The following is a 27,480-nucleotide window of genomic DNA, read 5'->3' as shown; positions in this document are numbered from 1 at the left end:
TTTATGTCCCAGGAGGTTGGCTTTCTCAGAGAACAGACAAGATAGGCAGTTGGGTCTCATTCACTCATTTGTCAATCCATCCTTTTATTCAGTATATATTGAGTGCCTCTTATGTGTCCGGAAGCAAAGAGATTACCAAGATTGCAGTAACCTGATAAGGGTGCCTATGTTTCCTACCATAGGATGGTATACCTCACTAAATGGGGCTTTAAGGAAAACGTCCCCAAGAATCAGGGAGACTAAATACTGTGAGGAGGAGGAAGTCGGAGAGAAGGCCTTGCTAGCCAGTGAGTTCGCCGGAAGCCGCCTCCACTCACGTACTCCATGGAGTTTTATCTCCCAGGCCACTAGCAAAGCTCCAAGTTCACCTTCCCGTCCTCTGCTTAGTGATTCATCAGCCCAGCATCTGAGTGCTTAAGGGAAGAATATGTGAACACTGCCTCAGGAATCTTAACTCACCAAGGCATGCATATTTCCACCCATATCATTAAGACACTAAGGATTATAATCGTACTGAGATGTGGGGGAGCATGGCTCTCTCGGAGGACTGTAATGCATCCTGAGAAACAGGGTCATGGAGTTTGTATAATTTCTAGTCATCCTGCCTCCCAAGACATCATCAGTCCTTCCAAATGCAAAAAACAGACTTCATTTCCTCCTTTGGAAGTGATTCAGCCTTTGGTACATGCTCTTCTCAGCTGCGGGAAATGTAACATTATGTTTAGAACAGCTATTGTCATTTTATTGGCACCACTTACCAAAAGACACTTAAGGCATAATTCAGACTTCAATCTTTTTTGCATTGTTTGGTGCGCCTGCACAACTCGAAGAGTGAGTGTTGTTGCCCGAGGTAATCAATACTTCAGAGCTAAGGCAGATGGACAGGAAGCATGAGGGAGGGATTTCTGGACTGGTTGGACCCAGTGTGTTCTGATGGTGCCCAGGAAGCACAGAGGATCAGGATGGCACAGTCGGGAACCATGGCCTTCCCTGAAAGTGTCTTCCACTGGCCACATGCACACCTAAGAGACACAGAGAAGGCACCTCAGTCTCCATAGGAGACCCAGGTTTCACCCGTCAGCCACCCTGTGCTTTGAGAATCACAGCAGAATAGTTCATTATGGGGGAAAGAGATGCGGGACTTTTCTTCAGAATGTTTTCCCCAGTAAAAAGAAGCACAATGTCTCACAATGATCAAACTAGAAATTTCAAGATGGTAATTCTAGGTGAGTCTGATGACAAAAAGCAAGTTCCCATGGCTATAGGGTCCAATGGAATGAAATCCTACAAAGTGACCTTATTAAACAAATGTACTGACTTACACAGCACCTCAGGGGTGTACTGAGTGCTCCATAAATGTCTTTCAAATGAATGAACGAATGAATGTCATGTGGCCACATGTATCTGGTTGATCTCTTTATCTCACGGGTCAGAAAGTCAAGGACCTGACTTGTAAAATTCAGATCCTGGGTCTCCTGACCCTAATCATCACCCAGTGACGTGATATTTGCAGATGCCCCTGTCAATTTTGTAGGAATTTTTTTAGGGGGCTTCCCTACGAGTAGAACTTTCCCAGGGTGCAGGACCTTCAATGCTGAAACCCAAACAACCCCTAACAAACCGGGTGGGCTGGTCAGCTCAAGTGTCAGAGTCCGCCCTGCGGATCTGCCCTGCCCCTCGGGCAACCCTCCATCAGCCCCCCTGCGGCCAAGCATCCGCCTCTACTTCCGACCGACCAAAATGAGGCTCTGCCGCCTCTGTTCCACTGAGACTTTTTTTGGCTGAGGCCGCCAAATCCAAAGAACGCTTTTGGTTTCACTTGTGCTATCATGTCTTGTGACGCCACTGACCACTGGCTCTTTAAAGTTACCTCTTCTGTTAGTTTGCTTTGCACAGACCTTTCCTGGCTGTCTTCCTGCCTCTCTAGCTCTTCTGGACAGGCTCAAATGTTTTCTCGCCTTTGGTCCCATGGCCCCTTGTACCTGACTTTATTATAGCACTTACTCCACAGTCCTGTAATTATTTATCTGGGGGCACTCTCGCCTTAGATTGTGTGCTTCCTTGAAAGGAAAAACAGGATTTCATCTGACTTTTTATCTATATCACCAAGTTCAATGCCTGACACATGATAGAAACTCTATGGTTGAATAGATCCTTTAACCTTCCCTCTTCATCCTGTATGTATGGGATATGCAAGAAAAATAAGAAAGGGGAAAATTAAGTATTTCTGCCATCCTTTGGCCCATGAACTTGCCCCTCAGCCCCTCAGGGGATTCACAAGGGCCTCATGTTCCAGGTTCCAGGAGTTTCCCTGAAGGGAATAGGGGCCACTTTCTATACATAATGTGGCTCTTCCTCAAAGGGAGATTTGGGCTTAAGTACATTTCACCCTCATTAATTTAAGGCTCTAGATGGATGAGTCCACTGTTAATAGAGCTCCAAGGGATGAAGGTATTGGATACGAGACTTTTGTCATTTTACTGCATCCACCCAGCCCAAAGCTCTTAAAGCAATAACTGATTAAGAAACAGCAACACTGAGCTTCTGGGGTTGAGAGAGGAAAGGAAGAAGACGATGAATTAAGAAAACATCTCAGGGCATTTGTTCTATTCATTCTATTTACTCTACTGCACTGCGACGCCATTAACCATGATGGTTAATCCCACGGGCTGTACAGTCTGATTTCCTGGGTTTGAATTCCAGCTCTGCCACTTTCTAACTGGATGATCTTGAGCAAGTTCCTTCCTTTTCTATCCCTCAATATTCTCATTAGTAAAATGGGGGGGGGGTAATATAATATCTTTCATATGGGGTTATTTGAAGAATTAATGCAACTATATAAAAAAGCTCAAAACAGTGCCTGGCACATGGAGATATCTAATCACCATTAGCAAAAGTGCTCTTTCTTTCATGTCCCCTGACTTGCTGTGCTCTAAATAGCCCCCTCTACTAATACTTTCACACAGTCCCCCTTCTCATCCTGTCATACTTTATTGTGAGCCTTTACTGACCTGCTGTCCCTTACTAAAGTATAAACTTTAGGGGTTCTGCTTTTTCCTTCCATTTGCATTCTTACTGCCCATCGTAGTGCCTGTCACCTAATAACAATACTTGGATGTCAAATGAATGATGAGAATCTACATTTCAGAAGCTTATATGTCAATTATCAACCCAAAGTGATCAGTACTGATTTAGTGAGTATCTACAATGCACTCCACTCTGACGGATAATCCCAATAACAGCTGTCATTACTGAATGATCACTGTACCAGGTCCTATGGTAGGGATTGGGTTCAGCTCCCTGCAATTGCTATTTTTATAGGTCAGGTACTGGGAATATCAAATGGCCCAGTCTAATACTATGTGTATTCAATTCTCCCAAGGTAGAATGGGGCATTAATTTTCCTCATTTGGAGATGAGAAACCTGAGATTTACAGAGGTCAGTAGCTTACCAAGGTCCCACAGCTAATAGGTAGTGGAGACGAGGCTGGATCCATCCTATAAGCCCCCAAAACTGGTGCCCTCTGCCACTATGCTTAACTGACTGAGCCACCCACGCGCCCCCCCTCTGCCACTATGCAGTGAGGGAAGACTGTTGTCCTCACGTGCCCTCATCTGGTTTTGAAGGCAGAGCTATGGCTCAGGAACCCTGCGCCCCCCCCCCCCCCCCCCCGAGTAAATATAAGCCCTAAACTGGATCCAACTTGCTGAGATTATGCAGGGAGCCAGTATGTCCTGTTCAAAGTTAACTGGGAGGAAGGGCAGAGGCTCTGGGGCAAGTCTAACAATGCTACTTTCCTTCAGAACATTCTTGATTGTAATTTTCTCGTGCACTTGCTGGCCTTGGCCTCAGGTCCTAATTACATTATGTTCAAACAGCAACTAAGAGATAGTTCTCATTAAACATAAACAGGGGAATGTTTAATTTGTGGGAACATAGGTGTTCAGAAAGCAAATCGTTGGTTCAGGGTGTTGAAATGAGCATTGCCGTTGGCGTTGTCCTTGGGCACCACACAGCCAGGACTCCCAAGGTCTGTGGCTCTGAACTTGAGGCTTTTTTTTTTTTTACACTTTTGAAGATGGACTAACTCAATTTCACTCCCTCTCCCCTTAAAATGGGAGAAACTATCCTAGTTGTCATTTCAAAATTATGGTATCTGAGGGATTACAATTTGCATGTTTCCCCCATGTGATTCTCAGGCGATGTTTATTTAGGGTAAGCATATTTGTACAGCATCCAAGAATATTGATAAACGCTTAGCTTTCAATAATGTGAGCTAAGAGCTAATGTCATAGCAAAATGTAGTGTAGTCTTTATTTCAATTTGGGGTAACTGGATTCAGAAAGACCTGGGTTTGAAAGCATGACTTCATTACATCCTAGTTATGCATCCTTGAGCAAATTTTTTAACATCTCCAAGCCCAAGTATTCCCATCTGTAAGATGGCTGTGACAGCAACCTTGCTGGGTTATGGGGATTTGGTGATTTGGTGCCAGCTAAGCCCAGAGCCCAGTGTTTGACAGGTCAATGCAAGCCCTCTTTCCATCTTGTCAAATGCTCCTTGTCACCAATTTGGGAGAGAATGTAAGAGTGGATGAGGCAATAGCAGGAGAAGTATATTCTGGCATGGGAGGGAGGAGAGGGAAGACTGGCCACCTTCTGAGGCGGTGAAATGACCTAGTGGTGCCAAGTGAGGGCTGCCTGCTGATGGTGTCCTTCCCCCTTTGCCTTCCAGCCCCTGAAAATGCACTGCAGGGACTGTGCCCTGGTGACCAGCTCGGGGCATCTGCTGCACAGCCGCCAAGGCCCCCAGATCGACCAGACCGAGTGCGTCATCCGCATGAACGACGCCCCCACGCGCGGTTACGGGCGCGACGTGGGCAACCGCACCAGCCTGAGGGTCATCGCGCACTCCAGCATCCAGAGGATCCTCCGCAACCGCCACGACCTGCTCAACGTGAGCCAGGGCACCGTGTTCATCTTCTGGGGCCCCAGCAGCTACATGCGGCGCGACGGCAAGGGCCAGGTCTACAACAACCTGCAGCTCCTGAGCCGCGTGCTGCCGCGGCTGAAGGCCTTTATGACCACGCGCCACAAGATGCTGCAGTTTGATGAGCTCTTCAAGCAGGAGACTGGCAAGGACAGGTAGAAGGCGCAGGGTGGAGAGTGGAGGGCCGCAGGGGAGGGTGAGGACATGTCGTTGCTGGCTGATTCACTGGAAGCCAAGCTTTTGCTGAGGCTTTTTGTTGGGGCTCCGCTGTTCATGCCATTGATAGAGCTCCTCTGTAGGGTCCTGGGGACTGGCTGCCTTTGTAAGGCAAAGTGAATGAAGCACTGAGACACTGTGTGGATAGTTCAAGGCCAAGTCCCTGTTTTGGAGGAACAGGCTACAGAGCTGCTGGCTTACACTGGTAATAAGTGCAAGATCATACGTTTTATTGCATTCCTTTCACTTGTGTGAACACTAACCAAAAGGAGAGTATGGGTTTATTTTTCCCTTTCGAGGCAAACATTTATTCATTCCATGGACAGGTGCTGAGTACCTACCTACTCCTCCACTGCACCAGGCACTGGGGGTATATTTGAAACAAGACAAATCTAGGCCGTGCCCTCCAGGAACCTAAAGCTTTCCCGGGAGGACAAATATTTACCAAGTAGTGGCTCACATGCTGAGTGTCATGTCATGCAAGGTAAAGAAAATAGTGCTGTGACCTGCAGGACAGGGAGACCTACCATAGTCCAGGGCAAAGTTTCCTTACTCTTAGTTACAGTTCAAATGTTGGGACATGAAATCAGTGTAGTGAGTCACTGTAAGTTGTTTGTTTTTTTTTTTTTTTTAATGTAATGGAATTGATGGAATGAAATGGAATGGAATAGAAGACAATATCAAGATTCATCCCCCATATTAAGACAAAATATTGTTAAATGAAATAACACTTATCCATGTCAGTTTTGTACATATGAATATACACATGTAGAGGTTTTTTGAGGTAATGAAAATGTTCTGGAATTAGATAGTAATTCCACAATATTCCCTGTGGCTGCAGTCAGGAGGGTTTTGGGGGGAGTAGTCCTTGACGACACTGAGATAAAGGGCCATGAGCTGGCCAAATCTAGGTGAAAAGCAAAGGACAGCTGGGTATCAATAGGTGTGGTGCAGTGTAGTCCAAATACAGATCTCTAGGCAAGAATTCTGACTCTATCCTTCAGTGGTTGTGTGGCCTTGGACAAGTTATCTAACTCTGCAGGGACCTCACATGCAAAAAGTGCATAGTGGCTAGGCCTCATAGGACTGGTCTAATGATTAAGTTTCTTTTTTTCCTTAATTTTAAAATATATAATTTTAGGGACACCTGCGTGGCTCAGTCGGTTAAGCGTCCACCTTCAGCTTAGGTCATGATCTCATGGTTCGTGGGTTTGAGCCCTGTGTCAGACTCTGTGCTGACAGCTCGGAGCCTGGATCCTGCTTCAGATCCTGTCTCCCCCTCTCTCTGCCCCTCCCAGCTCATTCTCTCCCTCTCCTTCTCTCTCTCTCTTTCTCTCTCTCTCAAAAATAACTAAACATTTAAAAATGTTTTAAATATGTAATTTTATAATTAATAGATATTTAATTTACCTCCCCCCCCTTACAAAAACTGTTGCTGAGTTGATTTCTTAAAACTAAAGAGACATGATAAATGAAATGAAGAATATAAAGTACTAAATTCATTGTTAAGCTATGTGGGCAGCTCATTATTGGAGAACAGGGCCTTAGAGAAAGACCAGAGCTTTGCCCCAAATTCTTTGTGTGGAAGACTTTTCTTTTTAAATCCTAGAAACCTTGTGACCATTTGAGGGCTGGTCCAGCCATGGCATCTGGGGGACAGAGGAGAGGGGGAGCTGTCTTCTGGCCCTGTGGCCTCCTTCCCTAGAGGCTCAGGAGACTCCATGGTTAGATCACATAAGGGATCCTGGTCATCATCACAAGCTCTCATGAAGTTCAGTTATTTATTGCCCTTTAAAAGCCACAAATAAGAGAGACTGTCACTCATTTAAATGAGTTATTTAACCAACAGAGCATTTTATACGGGAATAAGAATGAGAGGAGTTATTTACAGTTTCATTTTTGCTTGTTGGAAAATTTGAAATAAGTAGAAACAGTCTTCAATAGAAAACACTTCTCCTCTTTTTAGTTTAATGGTTGTTTGTTAAATTTGAGAATTTCTGAGACACTGATGCAGTATAACTGCTGCAGTATAAGCTATTGAAGCTAATTACACATTGCTCTGGATCTTCTTAAAAGATTATTTTAAGTTGATAACTTGGAGACCAGTCATTCTAGCCTTTGGTCACTTTAGGAAATAAACTTACACTGAGACATAGCCCATTCACTTAAGTTTATTAAATTCTGGCCATAAAAACTTTATGTTCGGTAGGTCTGTCTCCCTGGTGAGCCCAGCTGGTAGAGGAAACCAAATCTATGTCGGTTATCTACTGGGCCTCTCATGTGCAGACATCCATCTACAAGGGTCCATCCATCCCTATTCAGGGGAATCACACATAAGGACTTGCAGGGTGCCAAACTACATTGTCACTTCTGGAATCTTTGTGCCTCTTACCTTTAGGAAACTGTCTTAAAGAGGCTAATATTGTATTGACTCGATATTCTCATGCGTCCATATTCTTAACCTGGCCTCTCCCAGCTAAAAGAACCAAGTCAGAAATAACCCTTCAGAAGAAACATTTTTCCAAAAATCAAAACACAGAACATTAGGGATCCACTAGTATTTCTTCCATGTAAGCTTTTCTCGAAACCCAGCAAAACAGTAGGACGTATTAAAGGTACACAAAATGTGGAATATCTAATTTTGTACATCTCATGATCAGGACATTCATTCCAAGCTATTATTTTGAAAAAAAAAAATAGGATAATTCAATAGATTTTGATTTATAGAAGTTTCACCCTACTTAAAAGTGGAGGGAAAAACGGGCTCAGGAACAATCTGCAATTAAAAAGCATGACAAATGGCATAGATGGGCAAGTGGTATTCTTTGATATTAGAAAGTAACTGTACTTGAAAATAACTTTATAATTGAATAAGGGTACATTAGGAAAATATGATTCAGAACCAATATTATAGTAATTAGATAAAGGAAGCATAAATGAAATAACTGCAGGAAGAATATTTCCATAGAGATTATAAATGAGATTCTGGTGGAGCAGAAAGGCCTTTAATTGTAATTTAGTGCGCACTATAGAATTATCAGCTCAGTGTGTTACTTCATCATATAAAAGAATATCTGATAATTTTCCCTAATAAGCACATGACAGCTCTTCATATTCCTTCATTATAGCTGATTAAGTGTAAAAACAGTAGATATTCCTTTGTTGGAAAAAGAGTTCAAATCATTTTAGAAAGACAGCACAGAGCAGTTGCATTTCTAGAGCACGTGATCCCAAAAGGCTAGGATTTAAGAAGTCTGGGGATTTTAAGTGGCACTTTAAAGAACTCTTTGCTTTAGTTTCTTTCATCCCTCACTTTGTATTCTCCCCCTTTTTCCCCATGAAACCTTTTTCTGTAGAGCCACCTCTTCTAGTATTTCTGGCTGTGGCTTATGGTCTCTACTCTAGCCCACAAAAGAACGCCAAAATTACAGGGAGTTTCTGCCCCTGGGAGAGCCCTCTTGGTGTTTCTGACGACTCTAAAAACGTAGGGACTCCGTCTCTTCCTGGCCTTCACAAGCTCCCAGTTATTCACTGACCCAGTGTGAGTCTAGGAAACTGACCGTTGCACTGTCACAGCTACAAGGGTGAATCTCGCTTGAGGCAAGGGACTTTCTTTTCCTTCTCTTTCCTCTCTCCCTTCCCCAGGGACTACCTTTGCTCTGTGCTGCCTCCTTTAGTCCTGGAAGACTGGTGCAAAGGAAAAGGATTGCTAATTCCTATCTAGGCTGGAGGCTTCACAGTTTTGTACTCACTGCCCTGATGACTGATGGTGGATCCTACACCAGAGCCAATAGCAGAGTATTACAAGGATATCAGTTTCTTCAGGGATGCTAACAACAAAACAAAAACAAAAACAAACACTGAAAGTAATGGTTGAATTATTTGCTTCATTTGCTCCGATCTAGCAACCAAGAGAGGAGGAAGGTGTCTCGATCTATCTATCAACACATCACGCTAAATACTTTTTATGGTGTTCTCTCATTTCGTCCTCAGAATAGCCCAGGAAGATAGAGCTTCCCAGGCCTGCTCTATAGATGGGAAATCAGGGCTCAGAGATAAGCAGTAAGCTGCCTCAGGTCATTCAGCTGGTCAGTGATAAAAACAGCCATACACACTCATGGTATTCCCATCTTTAGGAGCTTTTAAAATGTACTTCCTGGGCTATTCCTGGGTCAGGATATAATGGAATGGAAAGCTAAAATGAGCAAAGGGATTAAGAACCACAAAGGGGAAGCCATGAACTCAGGAATGACTATATCACCCATTCCTGTCAGGTATTTGACAAAACAAAGGACTCCTTAATATGCCTCTCTCTTTTTTTTTTTTTTTTTTGGTCCATATGTGAAATGGAAATAATGCAAACTGATTAACAAATGTCTTCCTTCTCAAAGAGGAATGCTACACAGCGCAAGTAGAAAAGCTTTTCAGCAACTCTGTTATTCACATCACATATGGTGCTATGGCCGGGCAAAGTCAGACAGTCTGACCTTGGGGATAAGGTGTTTGAAACTGGCTAATGAGGCATGCCATAAGCACTGGAAAAAAAAAAAAGCAAAAGCAGCAACCCCCTAAGAATTGAAATTAATATCCACAGCAGCATAGCATGGTAGACCGAGTCATTCTCACAGGGTCAAATTAGACCTTGATGTTATGTCTCCACAGTTATCCTTAGGCTTGGCACGTGCTAGAGCTCAGTACATATGTTTGAATGGGCAAATGAATGAATTTAGGAACACCAAGATTCATTCCTTAAGTTTTGTCAGTTCGGTCTTTTAAGAAAAAACTTTGAGAGGGATCTGAATGTTCTGAGGTAAAATAAAGCAAATGCTCAATTAAGCATAAGCATTCCTGCAGTCCCTTTCCTCTGGTAATTAGCCCCTTCCCAAATGAGTATACTCTTCCTATGGAAAGACATTCAGTCAAGATGTCAATGTTAATTAGTCTAATTGAAGGCAAGCTTTTACCTAAGATTGTTTGATCGATCAGTAGGTATCAATCAATAGATAGATACATCTATGTGTTTATACATATTTAATAAGCTCTTCATTATTTAGGCCTGCTTGGGGAATAAGGAATATTTCCAATTAGTCAAGTATTGTAGTTAATAAAGAAAGAGTTGACACATGGGGATTGTCATCTTACAAGAAATTGAGTTGTGGTCGTGTGCTCTTAAACACTGAAACACTGATCATCATCTTTGATGATGAAGAAGTTGCTTGAGCATCCTTTAGTGTCATAATCCACCATGGTGGAACATGAATATCATTTATCACTCTACCATGGAGTATGATGCTGTTGGTAAGAGATTTCTATCAGGTAAAGTGTCAGCTATTTACCAAATGGATAGAGAGAGAGAGAGGGTGTGTTAATCATCAGCCTTGCTCCAGAAAGGATTTAAGATGGTAATGGTTATAATGATTACTTTACCAGCTTGCAGACTTAATTGTTGTTCCTTCTAGGAAGATCTCAAACACTTGGCTCAGCACTGGCTGGTTCACAATGACAATTGCACTGGAGCTCTGTGACAGGATCAATGTTTATGGCATGGTGCCCCCAGACTTCTGCAGGTAGGATTTATTCTGCAAGTGTAATTCATCAGCAGTGTTGTTGCAGGATTTATAAATATCTGATTCCAAATATCAACCATGAAACATGTCTAACTGTCTTCTTGAAGCAATTAATTAACATGTCCCAAGTTCTGGTTCTAGAAACAACAAACAGCATTTAATTATGTGATATAAAATATTGAAAGTTTTGCTTTCAATTGCTGGAGAATTAATCCATCTTGTGGGCTTCTTTTATCCTCTGAATATTTAGTAACCAAAAGTAATGCAACAATTGGCATAATATTAATGATGAGCAAGCATTAAGAAATATTAGTTTTATTCTCATTTTGAAAGAATGTGGTAATTTTTAATGAATTAAGGAGGGCAATTTCTTCAACGGTAAGGCTTGTTTTCTAAAATTAAAATACTGCTCTGAGTCTCTTTTCCTCTTCACATCAGTAGCCTTGATTTGTGCTTCTAAGGCCAAGAGCACAGATATAATTACTTTGGTGTACCACTTTAAAGGGAACATACACACATCTTTGTTGCTACCTTAGGTTCCCACGTACCCAGCCAGAGTTTGGTGTGTACTAACAGATGCACTGAGAGATACTCAGGGCCTGATTTGTGGAAGCCCAGTTGAAAATTCACTGTAATTTAAAGTAGCAATGTGGGTACCTTCAGAAAGCATTCTGCTCTCCAGGAATACCTGGTGACCTGCAACCTGATCTTCACATGGCAAAATCTGGGGTGAGGGCATTTTAAACTCGCTCCTTAAAATTCGCGCTTGCTTATATCTTCATGTGTTTTAAACCTAACACCTTCTCGAAGGCCATGGGCCTTTACACAAAATCTGCAATTTGGACGTTGGATGCAAGGATGTGAGTACTTAATCATGCTGCTTTTCCATTTTGCAACTTTTCTCCCACCCTCTTGAGCCCAAAGACCCAACACAGCAGCAGTACTAGTTTACATATGAGAGATACAGAATAGGCCTTTGATATTTGCCCAGACTCACTCGTCCCGTGGATGGCCTGATATAGTAAGGAAGGGTGTGCATTCTGGAGTCAGAAGGCAAGGTTCAGGGCTCCACCTGGCTACTTACTAACCAAGTGTGAGCTTGAGCTGGTTGTTCAATCTCTCTGTGTCTCAGTTTCCTCCTCATTAGAAGTGGACATGATGATACTAATAGAGTCGGCCATGGGGTTGTAGGTGGATTAAATAAGTTAATACACATGAAGTGCTTGGACCAGCACCTATACATGGCAAGAGTTATCTTGGATCCCCATCCGGTTCTTCATTACTGAACCCATAGCCTTGTTTCCCTGTTTAGCAATCCATGTGCAAAAAGTAGGTAAGATAGTGTAAAAAAAAAAAAAAGCCCAACCTCCTCAACCCAACAGGCTAACAGAGGCAGTAAGAACAGTGCTTTTGGGCATGCAAAGAGCCGTCAAAGTTGATAGCTGTATGGCAGATATAATTATGGAATATTGCCATTAGGACTCCAGAGAGAAAGAGCATGAATAAATTGCAATGTTAATGACTTAGAGCATTCAAGGAAATATTCCATTTATTATGGAAAACAAATGAAAGGCAAGTTAACCTGACATTTCTCTTACTCAGAGCTAGTTCATCATGACTGCATGATCATAGGAGGGGGACAGCTTATGGGATGCTGCTAACAAGGGAAGGGAGTCAAGATACTGTTGGTGCACCGTCTGTTGTCACCGGCTCTGGCTTTCTGTTCCCCAGCCACCATCCCAAAGGTTCCACAGTTGCTTTCACAAAATGCTATCTCCAACAACTCTTCAGGAGGATCCCTGTACCCTGTACACGGTGTCCTGTCAGAGTAAGTGGAGAAGCTGGGTGTCGTGTGGCAGAGAGGGTTGGGCTGCAGAGAGTGTCCTGCTCAGTGAGAATTCCTGTTAGGATGGTTAAGCAGGGAAGAGCGGGGCAGCACAGACTGACTCCCACATTCCTTTAATCTTTGCTTCCAGGACATGTTAGCTGAACCACCCAATTAGAAACGGGGTCACCTTGAGCCTTGCTTCCCTCATCTGCAAGATGGTCATAAGAAAACGGTATTAAAAGCAAGCAGGTCATGGTGAAGGTTGAATGAGGTCATGGATGTAGAATGTCTGACACAGTGCCCAGCACACAGTGCTCAGGAAAGACTTAAGGTTATGAATATTATTAATATATTAATATTATATTTTAAGATATATAAAATAATTATTAATGTTATCCAAAGTCCTTGAGAGTTGCCCCAAAAGGTACTAAGAATTTTGGGGGATTCAAAGAATAAAACACAGCTCTTGCCTTCTAGAAACTTACAGTAAGCTGTATCCACACAAAAATGTAATAAACCCAACACAGCCACTGGGAGTCAAATCACTTTTGCAAACAGTATCTACCACCAGAGAATGAAAAAGCAACTTGTAAGTCCAGCTGCTCATCTAACCATTTCCCCTTTTTGTTTTTGTTTTGAAAGAAGTTGAGAACTATATGGGCCAAGAGGGGTTCATGTGTCATGAGCTCTAGGACTTATGGAGGTCAGATATCCCAGCGTCCATAAATAGTAGGGACAGTTCTGTGAGGTGGCAGAACTCAAGCTGGTGAGTCCACCAGAAGATAAACTCTCCGAAGGCAGAGATTTTTGTGTATTCGGTTCACTATTTGAGCCCTGGTGCACAGTCCCACATGTGTTTACCTTCCTAGCCTATAGCAGATGTGTCGTAAATATCAAGAGAATGAATAGCCCTGTCCCCTACTCTCTCCTTAGTGCTCTTGTAAAAGGGTATTTGCATGGGTGAAAAAATAACCATTTCTGCTCCTCAGAAGCGATGGGACTTTGAGAAAGTTATTTGACCTTATTGACCTTAATGATCTTGGGCAAGTTACTTAATGACTATCCCTGAAGCCTTAGCTTCTGTATCTGTAAGATGGTAAAGACAGCCATACTTACCTTAAGGGTTTATATGATAATGCCACAAGATAATAGAGGAGGAAGGTTTGGCACACCCCTGGTGTTTATTAAGCACACATTTACATGTACCTTTACCAGGTGAAAGGACTCACTAATCTGCAAGCGTGATGTCCAGCAGCACATTTTAAGGAGATGTCTAGCAGATGGTGCCCAGTTGGTGAGGAGAGCCTGGTTGCTAGAAAAGGAAGAACATATATGACCTCCTGTATGAACTGGATCCCACTTTTCTACACCATTGGGAATTGGCTTCACATGGCCTCCAGCTCCTACAGTATGTCAACACATGAGGCTGCTCTAGTGTACCTACCCATTCTTTTTTTTTTTAATTTTTTTCAAAAATGTTTTTAACATTTATTTATTTTTGGAAGAGTGCAAGCAGGGGAGGGGCAGAGGGAGAAAGAGAGAGAGAGAGAGAGAGAGAGAGCAAGCACAAATGGGGAAGGGGCAGAGAGAGGGAGACACAGAATCCAAAGCAGGCTCCAGGCTCTGAGCACAGAGCCTGACATGGGGCTTGAACCCACGAACTGTGAGATCATGACCTAAGCAGAAGTTGGACGCTTAATCAACTGAGCCACTCAGGCGCCCTGTACCTACCCATTCTATTGCTTCCTTAAAGTGCCCAGTTTCTCACTGGAATGAAGAGTTAGGTACATGGGGTCAGATTTCAGCAAGCAAAAAGAGAGCCTACTGCTTATTTTTGGTAAATTAACCTTTTTAGCCTTTAAGACACAACTAACATCCTCAAAAGGAGTTATTTGCTAAAACTAATCACAGAAACTTCCATTCACTCAACTGACTCGTGTTGGGTACCGAGGACATGATCAGAGATGGAAAGGACAGGGTCTCTGCTTTCAGTCTCCTGACTGTCACTTGGACACAATTCAGTCAAAAGGGACAGAGGTTCACAAGATGACTGTGGGGGAAAATACTCACTGTCTGCCTGTCAGTAGCATCTGACCCACAGGGCTTATTTCAAACATCCACCTCTGGGTCCTTGCATCCCTCCGACCCTATCAGGTAGACCAGGGGCAAGGAGCCAAGACAGAAAGAATATTGGGCACACCTGTCCCCACTCCATCAAGAGCAGACCCACTTCTATCATAAGGGCTCTTATATAACAAAGGGTTGTGTGGCAAATAAGAACTTTGACAACCTCTGGTCTAAGATACAGTCATGCCACTTTCCAATCTAAATCAAACTGTCACACACTTTTCAGGAGAATCTAATCATTGCCCCTTATTGCCAGGGAAACCAAGGCACAGAGAGACCAAACACAGGGCTACTTCTGCAGTCATTTCTGTCAGCCTAAGGTGGCAGTGACCCACAGGGAATGTCAGCCACTATATGCATGGAGTGAAGGAGGGGACAGAGTGTGAGGGAGTAGGGAAATGAAGTGTACTCTGGGGGAGCAAACATGAGTGTTTGCAATCCATGAGTGACTGATTCCCAAGATAAGGGAGCATAAGTTCGCCTGTACGTGCCTAAAGCTGCCATTTTCCATCCAGCTCTCCTGGAAGTCTGGCCTCCCTCTCCCTCCCACCCAAAGGGCCTGATTTACTTCCAGGAGTCATTCATTGGCAAGAAAACTTCTAGTAGCCCCTAAACTATTAAGCACATGGACTCCTCAGGAAGAATGATAACCCTACATTCATATTTAAAACCACAAAATGGAAGGAATAGACATACAAATGGACATATAAATGGCAGATGACGGACACATTACTTAAAACCTTGTAGAATCTAACACTGGTAAAAGTCATCTGACTAGCAGGCAAACTTTTCCTCCTTAGTTTGGTGCTACAGTAGCCCCCTGGCTGCTTTCCCCAACTCCAGCCTTTCTCTTTCCTCTCCAGACCCCACTGTGGCTGGATAAGCCACGTCTGACTCTGCCAGTTACACCCCTCAGCAGCTCCCCAAAGCTTTTAGAGCAGAGTTCACATTCTTAGCCTAGCACACAGCCTATCAGGACCTGGCTTCTGCATCTGCTTCAGTCTCATCTTCTTGCCTCACTCAGACTTCTTTTTGCCATACTGAAAACTTCTAAAGGAACTCGTCCTGCCGACAACGGAGGGCCTTTTGCCCTCAGTTTGGAATTTCCATCCCCGCCTTCTTAATCTGGCTGATTGCTGCTGGCTCTTTGCAATAATATTAATGACTGATATTTTCCTGGACATACCATGTGCTGGCCCTGCGCTTAGTATGAATACATGCACCATTTCATTGAAGCTTTATGATAATCCCATGAGATAAACATTATTATTATCATGATTTCACATGTGAAGCTTAAAGACTGAAAACACTTGCCCAGTCATGGAGCCGGTAAGTGACAGAGCTAGGATTTGAATGCAGGTGTCCAGGGCCCCACTCCACTGTTTCACATGCAGCAGGATCTCCTCCAGGCTTTCCCTCACCTCCTGAGGCAGACCCTACCTGGGCCCCCACTGGGCTCTCCGTCACCCCTCCCCCGTCCCACCTCACGGATGCATTTGTCCATATCCTTTATTTGCCCGTAGTCTCTTCAAGAGGAGGGGTCGTGCCTCCCCACATTGTTATTGTGTCTGGCACATAGTATGCATTCAGTATTGATTGATTCAACAAATAGAGGAAAACCTTCCTTTCCTTGGCAGTGTTTAAGAAACTGATTTTATATTGATCCCAATACCGAAAGTGCCGGGGAATGAAAAGTATAATTAGCAAATGGCAAATTCAGATTTCAAGGGTCTTGGGAAGTCAGTGGTGGCCACCTGTTTTCATTCTGTGCCAGAGCCAGTGCTGGGCCTTCACAGAGGGGCTCGGGCATCAGGCAATTAGTCTCCATCCTGCCTCTATCACTGACTCCAGGCTCATCAGTATTCTGAAAGCTGGGGAAAATTAATGTCACGCTGCACCAGAGACAGTCTCAAAATATATTATTATATGGACAGTAGACCCTTAAGTCATGCCATATCCATATAGGAAGCCAAATCCATTCTCTCTGGATGAACTATAAATTGCAATGAAAAAAATCTTGTTATCATTGCCTTCCAAACTAAGTTATGGTGAGTATTTTTAATCTCATTTTCTACTGTAAATTATTTGCGATAATAATGGGCCAAGCATTTAAATTTTACCTAATAATCTTATTTCTGGTCATACTTAACACATTACCAAGTTTACAACTCTCTGTCACCCATCATTTCTTGAGTATTAATTAGCAGAGTAATGACTCAGAGTGATCACTGTCATGGAACTAAATTAATATCTCATCCATAATGTGAAGGACATCTCAAAGGTATCGTGAATATCAGAGAGTTGATTCTGCTAGAATTATTAGCTAGTGAACATTAATAAAGCTGCCAGTGTAACAGGGAAAGTTCCTAGTTGGCGACAGTCCACAGTGTTGAATCAGATGCTTACAGAGGACAGGTGTGGAATGGTAATGCGCCTGAGAGGTTCACATTTTATGAAGTAGACTTCAGATATATTTTTGTATTTTTTCTTAGATGCTTATCTTTGCCATGATTTCCTTCTTCCGTCTTTGCCATAATTTGACCAACTCTTAGCAGTCATGGGGTATTTTCATTACTCTCTTCTCCTATGGGTCCACTGATCTAATAAGAGATGTTATAGCACCACCTGAGGTGCCTGGGTTGGGAGTGAGTGGGGGGTTCAGATGACTCACTTTGGCTCTTTGCCCTGTGAAGCACAGACAGCTGCAGGCTCTCAGTGCTCTCTGTGTTCCAGATTCACCGGTATTATTCCACTGGCTTCCAAGGTGTGCAGATGTTTTCCTTCCAAAAGAGGCTGGAAGGACAAGAAATTGAGGCAACACAGTAAAGGTGACTCAGCAGGTCTCATAGGGATGAAGCAGATGTATAGGAAGTCCTGCTATAGGCACATTTTCTTCTGAATGCTACATAGTGTCCCTAAAGGCCCCCAGTGCGAGCCAGTTTCAGAACACCCTAGACCCTTGACAGCTGTTGATTCGGCTCTATTCCTCAAGCATTTCCTAACTATCTACTGTATGCCAGGTACCATGCCAAGCATAGAAGTGTGTTTAGAGAGTGTCTGAGAGCTCTAGAGAGAGGCAAAGCCACCGTTCTCTCCTTGGGTCACTTGTAGCCTTGTAGATAGCTCAGCCCAAACCAACAGATCAGGGTTGATCCAGATCATGCCCAGAAATGAAAGTATTCTTCCATGCCTGCTAATACTGTATAAGGTTTCCTCCAGTTGTACAGCTTAGCTTTAGAAGATTCAAAAATGGGATATTTCAAACTCCTGTTACCATTAATATTAGTGAACATGATTGGAAATGAGCCCGAGGCTGGGAGGTGCTGGGAGAATGCAGCCAGGACAGAGTTGTTCCAAACCATTTTCCAATAGGAACCTGGGGTGCCCTTGGTACAGACATCCACCCGAAGGAGCAGAAGTTTTTCCAAAATACAGAGCTTCACCCTTAGGAGTACAGCTTTGGTCCAAATCTGAGCCCTGAAAGTCTTCAGTTTTTCTATGCATGAGTTCTGTCATCTGTAAAACGGGGGAAATAACAGTACCTCTCTCCCAGGGGCGCTGTGAGAATTAAATCACGTGAAGTGCTGTGCACTCTGGTTTGGGCTGAAATGGTCATATCTAGCTTCTCGCATGGCCCACGAGTGAGGCTGTGTGCTTAAAGCCAGGCACTGGACACCACCTGTGTGCCAGAGGCTCATTCAGCAAATGGAGCAGTGATACTTACCTTATACTTACTTACTTGCCTGATGAAGAAATGAAAGAGATAATGTAAGTGAAGCACCAAAGCCTAGGAGGTACTTAACTAAATCACCCACCTTCAACCTAGCTGCATATTATAATCTCCTAAGGCACTTTTTAACGTTACCGTTTTTTAAATTTTTTTTCTGAAGAAGTTTTAAATGTACCAAAAAAGTTGCAGTCATAGCACAGAGAATTCTTGCATACCCTTCGCCCAGCTTCCCCTAATGTTAACATTTTGCATAATTATCAATACTAAGAAATTAGCACCCATACAAAACTCTTACCTGAACCTTGTTCAGATCTCACCAGTTTTCCTGCTGATGCCCTTGATCTCCTCCAGGATCCCTTTGCGTTTAGTTATCCTGTCTCCTCGCTCTCCCCTTATCTGTGACAGTTTTTCAGCCTTTCCTTATCTTTCATGACTTTACAGAATCTGGGCATTAGTGTCGGAGGCCCCTCACTTTGAATCTGTGTGATGTTTTCTCATGATTGGATTGAGGGTATCCATTCCCAGGGAGGGTAAGTGAGAGCAGTAAGCCCTTCCCAGCGTCCCATGTCAACAGGCACATGATGTCAAAGGTCTTTTTTTTTTTTCTTTTCTATCTTCATGAAGGAATCAGATGTCTTATTACTGGCAATGTTCACCTTAATCACTTGGCTGAGGTGGCATCTGCTGGGTTTACTCACTGTGAAGTTATTATCTTTCCCTTTGTCATTAATAAATATCTTGGGGGAGATACTTCATGCAAATAACCTATTTCTCTTCATCTTTTTTCCCCACTAATGTTTCATTCATCTGAGCACCTTGCCTGCAACAATTATGGGGTTGTTCGAGTGGTGATTTCTCTATTCCCTCATTCTCTCTAGATTTATTAATTGGAAATTTTCTGTAAGGAAATGCTGTTTCTTCTTCCTCATTTATTTATAAATTCAGTTATTTATTGAAATCATCATGGACTCATGGACATTTATTTTATTTTATGGGTTTTATAATCCAGTACTACAATTATTTATTTTGATACTCAAACTGAAGGCACTTTTTAAAATACTCCCATGCCTGGGACCATCTCCAAATCAATTAAACCAGAACCTGTGGAGGTGGAACACAGGCAATGATATTTCTTTAAAGCTCCCTGTGTGCACTCAATGTTAGTTCTTTCACTTCCCCTCCCCTCTGCTTCCTCTGTAAAGAAACAAAAATCCTTCTGCACATGATTTTGCAGGATTTATTCCTGAGGTGGTCCTTGGAGCGCTGCTGACAAGCTGCAGCCACGTGGGGAACTGGCTCTGTGATTTTCTCAGCACTGCTTCCCACCGCCCCCACACCTTCATCCCCAAAACAGGAACTTGGGTGCCAGAATCCTCCCTTTTACAATGGGAGCCTCCCGGTGTGGAAATTCTGCTGATATTTATTGCTGTTTTCATTTGGGTCAGGTGGAGGAAGAAAAGGCTATGGCAGCCTTTAGAAAATCAGGTTTGAGAAAAGACCTAAGGAATTAAGACCTTCCACTGCAAAGGGCTTCCTGAATGGCACAGCGGATTGCTGCTGATGGCAGGCTTTCAATCGGGAGGGCTGTTCCTGCAGTCGCTTTGGCTCTGCCTTCTCAAGGCCCACAAAGCACTCCTCTGCCATTTGGACAGAGTTTCTAAAGTGTGGAAACAACCCTCACTTATGTGGACGCTTTTGAAATCATAATAACTAAATGTGTAAACTTAATTCTCCCTTTCGGTGATAAATATGGAGCCAGATAAGTTTTCATTCAAAGAGATGGTCTTCCTGAATAAGGAAATTGATCCCCATATAGCATCCTTTAGCTGGTTTCCAATTTCTCTGTATTTTTAGATGCCAACTCAATCTCATGATATTTTTGGAAACGTAATTGTTTCTTTAATCAGATTGATGCCAGTAATATGTTCAAAGTGTAGATAAATCAGGTTTAAAACTTGATTTATATCAGAATAAAGGCTTAACCCAAAGTTTGCCATGGCAGAGTGAATTTGGCAGAGTGAATCTGAGGACATTTGTCTGACCAATTTCTGGGTTTTGTTGTTTATTCTTTTCTTCGTGGTGGTCAGTTCCAACTTGAATTCTTCTTAGAGTGTATTTTCTGGACTGAAAATATTTTCTACTAAATTTTAAGGGGCTTCTGTAGTAAGTTTATAAGGGAAATCTATATTAACGAAACAGGCTTGGACCTGATGTTTCACTAGAGAATGCAGAGATACTTGGAGATGAGCATGATAGAGATGCGGAGCATTAATTCAGAATAGCATCCAACCCAGGATGAGGAACGTTTAAACACTGCATGACAAAAATAAATCTCACTTCCTGGAAGAACTTTAACCTCAGAGGAGAGGCAGCTCAAAAGGTTTATTGTTGTCAGAGCCACGAACTTGACACCCCTCTTGATAAAAGACTTCGATCCCTGACCTCAGTAAAGTTGCTACTCTAGAAGCTATTTGTGTATTGATCTCCTCTGAAGAAAACAAATAGGTGTCTAGCAGGATGAACATCTCTGGGAAACAAAGTTAGAGTAGAGTCCGAGTTACTGGAGTGGGGACCCCAAGGCTCCAGGCATGGAAATGTGGTTTGCCTGGGCCTTTTAAGAGAAACACTAAGCTCTGCAACAAAGCCAATTGGTGAATGTAGCTCAAGATAGAAAGGTTTACCCTGCTGGGATATCTTGACTAATTTTATCATCTAGGCTTCAAGACTGCAGAGGTAGAGTGGACTAGACTAGAATGGAAACCAGTCTGAGGTCAGGGCTCTTTGGGGGTTAGATGTGTTAGTAACCTACAACAGGGCACCCAACCACCCCCACATGTTCATCCTTTGCCCACTGCCTTGAAGAAATGAGCCAGTGTTTCTCATTTGGAGCGAAATAGGGATAGAGACACAGAAAAAATATTGGGCATTTTTTCAATGCAAGGATTAAGGATTTAGAATTTCTGGATTTGAGTCCATAGTCTACCTAGAGAAACAAGAGGAAAGTTGTGGCATCATGCTTGCTGTCTTTCAAACTAGGATCATCAACTTTCCATGTTGGAGGAGAAGTTGTCTTTAGAGGTTTGCCGTTTAGCTGCTAACTCCATATACATGTCTTTCAACACCAGAAATTCAAAAGTTATTTATTGAGCACCTACTAGGAACAAGACAAAGGCCTGCCATCATGAACAGACAATAAACAAGTATAAACAACAGCAATTCTGGAGAGTGGTTAATGCTTACAGTCAATCTCACTGAAAGGGAGCAAAGGGGCGGGTGTCAGGTAATGCCTCTCTGCAGGGGATACATTTAAGTAGATCTCCAATGGTAAGAAGGAGTGAACTGGTAGGAGCACGTGACCACCATGTGACTGCCCTCAAATTCAAAGGCCTCAAGGTCGAGGTTGACCAACTTGACGACCAGAAAGACCAGTATGTCTGGAGCACAGTGGGCAAGGCTGGGTTAGGAGAAGACTCTGGGGAAGAACCAACTCACTTAACACCCTATAAGCCATGCTTTTAGGATAATTAGAAGCCTCTGGAGGATTTAGCAGGGGTGGAATGGGGAAGGTGATGTGATGTGTTTTTGTTTTGTAAATAGCTGCTTATGCTATATAGACTTTACAGGGCAAGAGTAGAAGTAGGAACTTTTAGTAATACGTAATTTCTAAATCCCCAAAACCTGGGGGTACCTGGGTGGCTCACTCGGTTAAGCATCTGACTTCAGCTCAGGCCATGATCTCACAGTTAATGGGTTTGAGCCCCCTGTTGGGCTCTGTGCTGACAGCTCAGAGCCTGGAGCCTGCTTCAGATTCTGTGTCTCCTGCTCTCTCTGCCTTCCCCTGCTTGTGTTCTCCCTCTCTCAAAAATAAATAAACATTAAAATAATTTTTTAATACCCAAAACCTGAAGGTCCTATGGTATACTTTTACTCTCTCTGTTTGATAATGACGGTCAGCGCATTTATTTCACAACCCCAAAACCTTTCCACTTGCTTACTGTGTACATCTCAGAAAAACTATTCATTGAAATTTATTTAACTTGGAAATATGAGTTGTGCTTATCAGCTTAATCAGCCAAAGGAATTTTTTCCCCTCTGTTCAGCTATCTCATTTTCCTCCTACAGGGACCCCAATCACCCTTCAGTACCTTATCACTATTACGAACCTTTTGGACCTGATGAATGTACAATGTACCTCTCCCACGAGCGAGGACGGAAGGGTAGTCATCACCGCTTTATCACAGAGAAACGCGTCTTTAAGAACTGGGCACGGACATTCAACATTCACTTCTTTCAACCAAACTGGAAACCGGAATCACTTGCTATAAATCATCCTGAGAATAAACCTGTGTTCTGAGGAATGAGCGTGCCAGACCGAAATCTCAAGTACGTACTGTATCAGACACCAGGCCACTGAACTTTCTGAGCCACTAGACACAGAAGAGGGACAAAACTGCGAGCAGGAAACTCCTCCAGAAGCAACATGTACAGATGCCTGTGAGGCATGACTACCAAGCAGTGCAGTTGGTTTGTAAGGAGAAATTCCAGAATTAATATGTCCTAATGAGTATCATCCCTTTCAAAAGGGGTTACCTTAGGAGCTAACTACTCATTTCAATGATGCTGCCATGGCTAAAAATCATTCTGGATCTCTTAAGTATTGCCTTCAAAACTGAAACACAAGCAACTCAACAATGTTAGTTGTATTCCTTTATAGAAATACCACATCAAAAGACATTTTTCTATCAAGTTGTATCCTAACCTGATCTATAATCTTTGTCATCTGTTGGGCTCTGTGTGTGTGATTTGTTAAAAAAAAAAAAAAAAAAAAAAAAAAGCAGCCTGAAAGTATGGACATGATTTCTGAAGAGCACATCTCCACTGACTTTCATAAAACAAATGCCCAATATTTATTTACTGAGAGTTTTTTAGTGCACTCTAGGCCAGTATTTTTATAGATTATGATTATGTGGTAATTTATCCTTCTTAACTCTTTTATCCTGAATGATGGTTGGAAAACACCTAGAATAGGGTTGGCGAGTGACTGTGTTCACGATGCTCACTGTTAGCATGCCATTGGCTTGGAAATGTTGCATTGTATTTTTTGAACCCTTAGGCTTCAAGAATAGCCATGACATTTTCTAACATAAGGAAATGTTCTAAATGACAAAATTGAAAACCAAAAACTGTGTTATTACAACAAAACAATACTAACAAAAGAAACTTAAAGATAGTTGTCTTTAGTAATGGTTGATGTAGGTTACCTGACGTAAAACCCTCGTTTTCTTGTCTGACAATGATGTCCCTGTACCAGACAACCGCATACTTTTCCTTCCAAATGTAACATTCTGTGAGCCTCTCGTTGACGCATTTAAGGACTTTGCCCTTGGAATGATGGGGCTTCTGCAGTAGCAAAAGCCTGATTATAGGGGATCTTTTCATTCCCCTGCTATCTATCTCCCTCTGTGGTTAAAAACATAACTTCCTTCCTGGTCCCCATTGGCTACAAACTGCCCCCCTGCTTTTCTGGTGTTTCTTGCACCACACAAAAAAAAAAAAAAAAGGAAAAAAGGAAAAAACTGAGAAAGACAGAGAACTGTGATGGTCCCTGGCTCCAGGAACAAGGAACTGTCTTTGAATCAGTGAGAAGATAATACAAGGAGATTCCCTAGCATACGACTCATTTATCCTGTGAACTCTTCAGATTCACTCATTGCAAGCCATACATACATTATATTCACAGCCATTCCCTGGTCTGGAGGAGTATGAAGGACTTATTTTATTCAGGGCCAAGATATCAATTACTAGGAAAGATCTTCGTTTAAGCTGGTGATATTCTTCAAAAATAGTCTTTTTAAAAAAATATACCAGTGTTTTCTTTACACATGACTTAGAAGGCGTTAGCTTTTCCGATGTTAGATTTGAAGGCACCAGCAAGTATTATGTATGGACTGACAGTGTTTTACAGAACATGACCTGACCTGTGATTAAAGAAGGTTTCTCACATTGCCACTTCCTTTCCCTTTCCTTAATTACTGTTAAGATTCCATTCCCTTGCACTAACTAGTACTATTAATTATATGGAGTGCTGTGCTTGAGATGCAGACATAGTCCAGATATTTATACAGCAGAAACAAAGTTGGTATTAATTGTGGTCTAGCTTGAGCTGTTAAAAGCCAGTACAATTGAAATGTATGTGTTCTTTAAGTTTTCTCATCGCTTTTAAAGAGACTGTAGAATTTTATTCCAGCACAGCCTTCTGCAGCATGGACTCTAAACACACGATACTTTGTGAACGTATGAAAAAGAGCATGAATTTCATGATTGATTTATAGGCCACCTTTACCATCGCTTGAAGACATTATGTTGTTCAGATGTAAGTGGGCTCCTTTAACAAGTTTTATTTTTATGGAAATTTGGAAAGGCATACTTGGGACATGTGAAGATATAGCTGTATTACCTACTCTAATAATATCTCAAATGCCTGTGTTATCTTTAGGTTTTAGGATTTGTTTTTTGGGGTTTTTTTTGTTTGTTTTTTAAAGACCATCTGACAACTCCCATCTTTTTTGCAACTTCTTCCTCCCAAATACTCAAAAGAGTGAAAAGCACCCAAATTCTGAAATTCCTGGCTTCACTGGGGCCATAGCTTAAATCTAAACATAGCTAAGATATGTATGTGGATTTATATTTTTAAAAATATGGTATAAATAAGTACAAGAATTATCACATGGGCAGTGGTTTTTATTATAGCATTTAAAGAAAATGCCTAGAACTCTGATAGATTGTGCTGACGGTCCTGACTGTGGGCAATTGAATTCTTATCTTGCCAGTGTCGTTTAGTGACTATGGGTCTCAACACCATTCAGCACCATTAAACATCAGCTCTGATATAAAAGATGACTACAGAACCATGTTTACAGACCTCAGTGATTTCAATATCCATTTGTGTTGGAAGCCTTAGTCAGACTCGTTATGTTACACACCTTTTTCTTCTTTCCCAACTGTGTCATCAGCTACCTCCTAGCTTTTAAGACCACAATAATACAAAGCCACAGCTGGCCGATCCATGGCGTCTGTTATCTCAACGCAAGAACATTTGGCAGAGGCCATTACAATAGATAGCCATTATGGGCAAAGATACAGGAATTCACAAACAAAATCAATCACTTCAAATGGCCCATAAAAAGAGGAATCTTACATTTAATATTCTACAGTAAATATTCACCCAAGAAAGCGTACATTAAAAGAACATTAGGAGGTAAATATTCAGTGTGCTGCATGGGGACTTTGCTGTGTGATTTCCATTATGGTTAATGGGTGTTTGGTAACTAAGTCCCTGTGCTTCACTAACCCTGGTATGTGCTAACCTAAGGGCTAGACATAAAACCAGAGCGATTCAGGAACTTCCAAGGTCCTAAGACTTCAGAGTGAGAGCTTTTCTTCAAAAAATAAATGCAAGCAAAACACAAAATACTGCACCTGAAAGAGAAATTTGTGTGTGGTCTCTTGGAATCCTTAAATTACTGCCAGGTATGTGTATGTGTATCAGATTCCAAACAATGCCTCTCAAGACAGATTACCTTTGTTTGCTGAAATAGTCTCCATTACCGATCTATTTTAATTACATTAAAATTGAAGGATATAACCTCATTCTGAAATAAGAACTCACCTCAAAAGTTAAAATTATTGACTTGGAAGCTAAATGAATGGTAGGTACAAGTGAAAGGAACACATTGGAATTCGGTCAGGATTAATGCACTGTGATTTGAATACATAGGTACCTGTTTAACACCCACACAAATATTTGCCCTTATGTAGGAGTGACCTCATTTTGGAAATATACTCTGAATTCCACTGGAGTGAAGATTCAGAGTATTAAATAGATTTACGTTGAGATCTCTATGCTCTTTACAGTGTTAGGAGGTGATCTTCTAACATATGTCATATGTCATACCCGATCCAGTGATTCCTTCCATCCTCCCTGCTTCTCTCTTGAACCTCAGTTCCATCTTTCTGCTGTCATTCTCTCCTGATTGTCTTCTTTTGTTTACACTGGGCTCTTAAGCCAGCAGTCTTTGGAGGCTGTTAAGGTATTCCTTGTAGGTTTTTAAACTAGAGACCTACTTGGGGACCAGATTCAGGGTAGGCCCTGCCAGGCAATGACCATCGCAGGTGGGACGACTACATCTGGCTATGGGACTGGGTACTTCAGAAGTACCATCCTGGTTTCCCCCAGGCTGGAGGAAGTAGGGAGGGGAGGAGTTTCAGGACAGATTTTCTGTGCTAAAACTAGGACAAGTCCCAGCCAAACTGGGACAGTGGGTCACCTTATCAGAAGGCCACCTCAAAGAGTACTATAATACTTAGGCCTTGGGGGGAAAAGTGAATCTGCTACCTAGGTTCTAGGACATCCAGAAAATACTTTGGAGTGGAAAGAGATGAGAGAGGGTCTATAGGCTTAAAAAACGAGCAGGAGGAAGCCCTCTATTCTAGCCCACTCATCCCTACCTACTCAGGGTATTGAGCCGCCATAGAAAAACAAAAAAAGGCTGTGATTGTGTTTGTTTTTCCTCAGTGCCCTAATATTATATGCTACCTTGAATTGTCCTTGTCTCTTTATGTATGTGTCCTGTTAGTCTCTTTAGATTGTAAGCTCTTTGAGAGCAGGGACTGTTTTTCCTTTGTCTTTGTAGCCCCCTGCCTAGTACAGTGCCTTGCACCCAGTAGGCGCTCAATAAATGTCTGTTGTTGATGATGACCTCTTAATGGTGGCCCATTGGATTGGTAATTGATATATATTCTTCCATTTGAGAAGTATAGGAGACAGAAAAAGTGATGAAGTAGTTAAATTTTAAGTGAGTTTTTACAGGGTCAGTCCTCAAACCTGTAACATTTTTAATCAACAGAACTGACCTAGATTTGGGTAGGATAATGTAGCTGAATTCATTAGGTTTGTTAATGTTGGCTGTACTGAACACACAGACAAAGTGAAGTTCAGCAAGCTTTGTGTTCTCACTGTTAG

The 27,480-nt window shown here is 42.3% G+C and overlaps 1 protein-coding gene and 1 long non-coding RNA gene across 2 annotated transcripts in view; one reads left to right on the top strand and one right to left on the bottom strand.

The window, feature by feature from the left end:
- The window catches only part of ST6GALNAC5 (ST6 N-acetylgalactosaminide alpha-2,6-sialyltransferase 5), a 175,584-nt gene extending 148,360 nt beyond the window's left edge, over window positions 1-27,224 (top strand). The window contains exons 3-5 of the mRNA XM_019448842.2: window positions 4,736-5,145; window positions 10,666-10,773; window positions 22,581-27,224. Coding sequence (XP_019304387.1) covers window positions 4,736-5,145; window positions 10,666-10,773; window positions 22,581-22,812 — 750 coding nt within the window. The 3' untranslated portion in view covers window positions 22,813-27,224. The remainder of the gene's footprint in view (window positions 1-4,735; window positions 5,146-10,665; window positions 10,774-22,580) is intronic.
- Window positions 55-11,712, bottom strand: LOC109266651 (uncharacterized). The gene is made up of 2 exons (XR_002079804.2): window positions 10,634-11,712; window positions 55-1,022 (listed from the first exon to the last, which is right to left on the bottom strand). It is a non-coding gene; the product is annotated as an uncharacterized LOC109266651 (long non-coding RNA).
- Window positions 27,225-27,480: the final 256 nt, after the last annotated feature.

This window comes from Panthera pardus, unplaced genomic scaffold (assembly GCF_024362965.1).
Source record: "Panthera pardus isolate Hobbes unplaced genomic scaffold, ASM2436296v1 HiC_scaffold_11, whole genome shotgun sequence".
NCBI lineage: Eukaryota > Metazoa > Chordata > Mammalia > Carnivora > Felidae > Panthera > Panthera pardus.
This window is presented reverse-complemented; position numbering and strand designations above follow the sequence as displayed.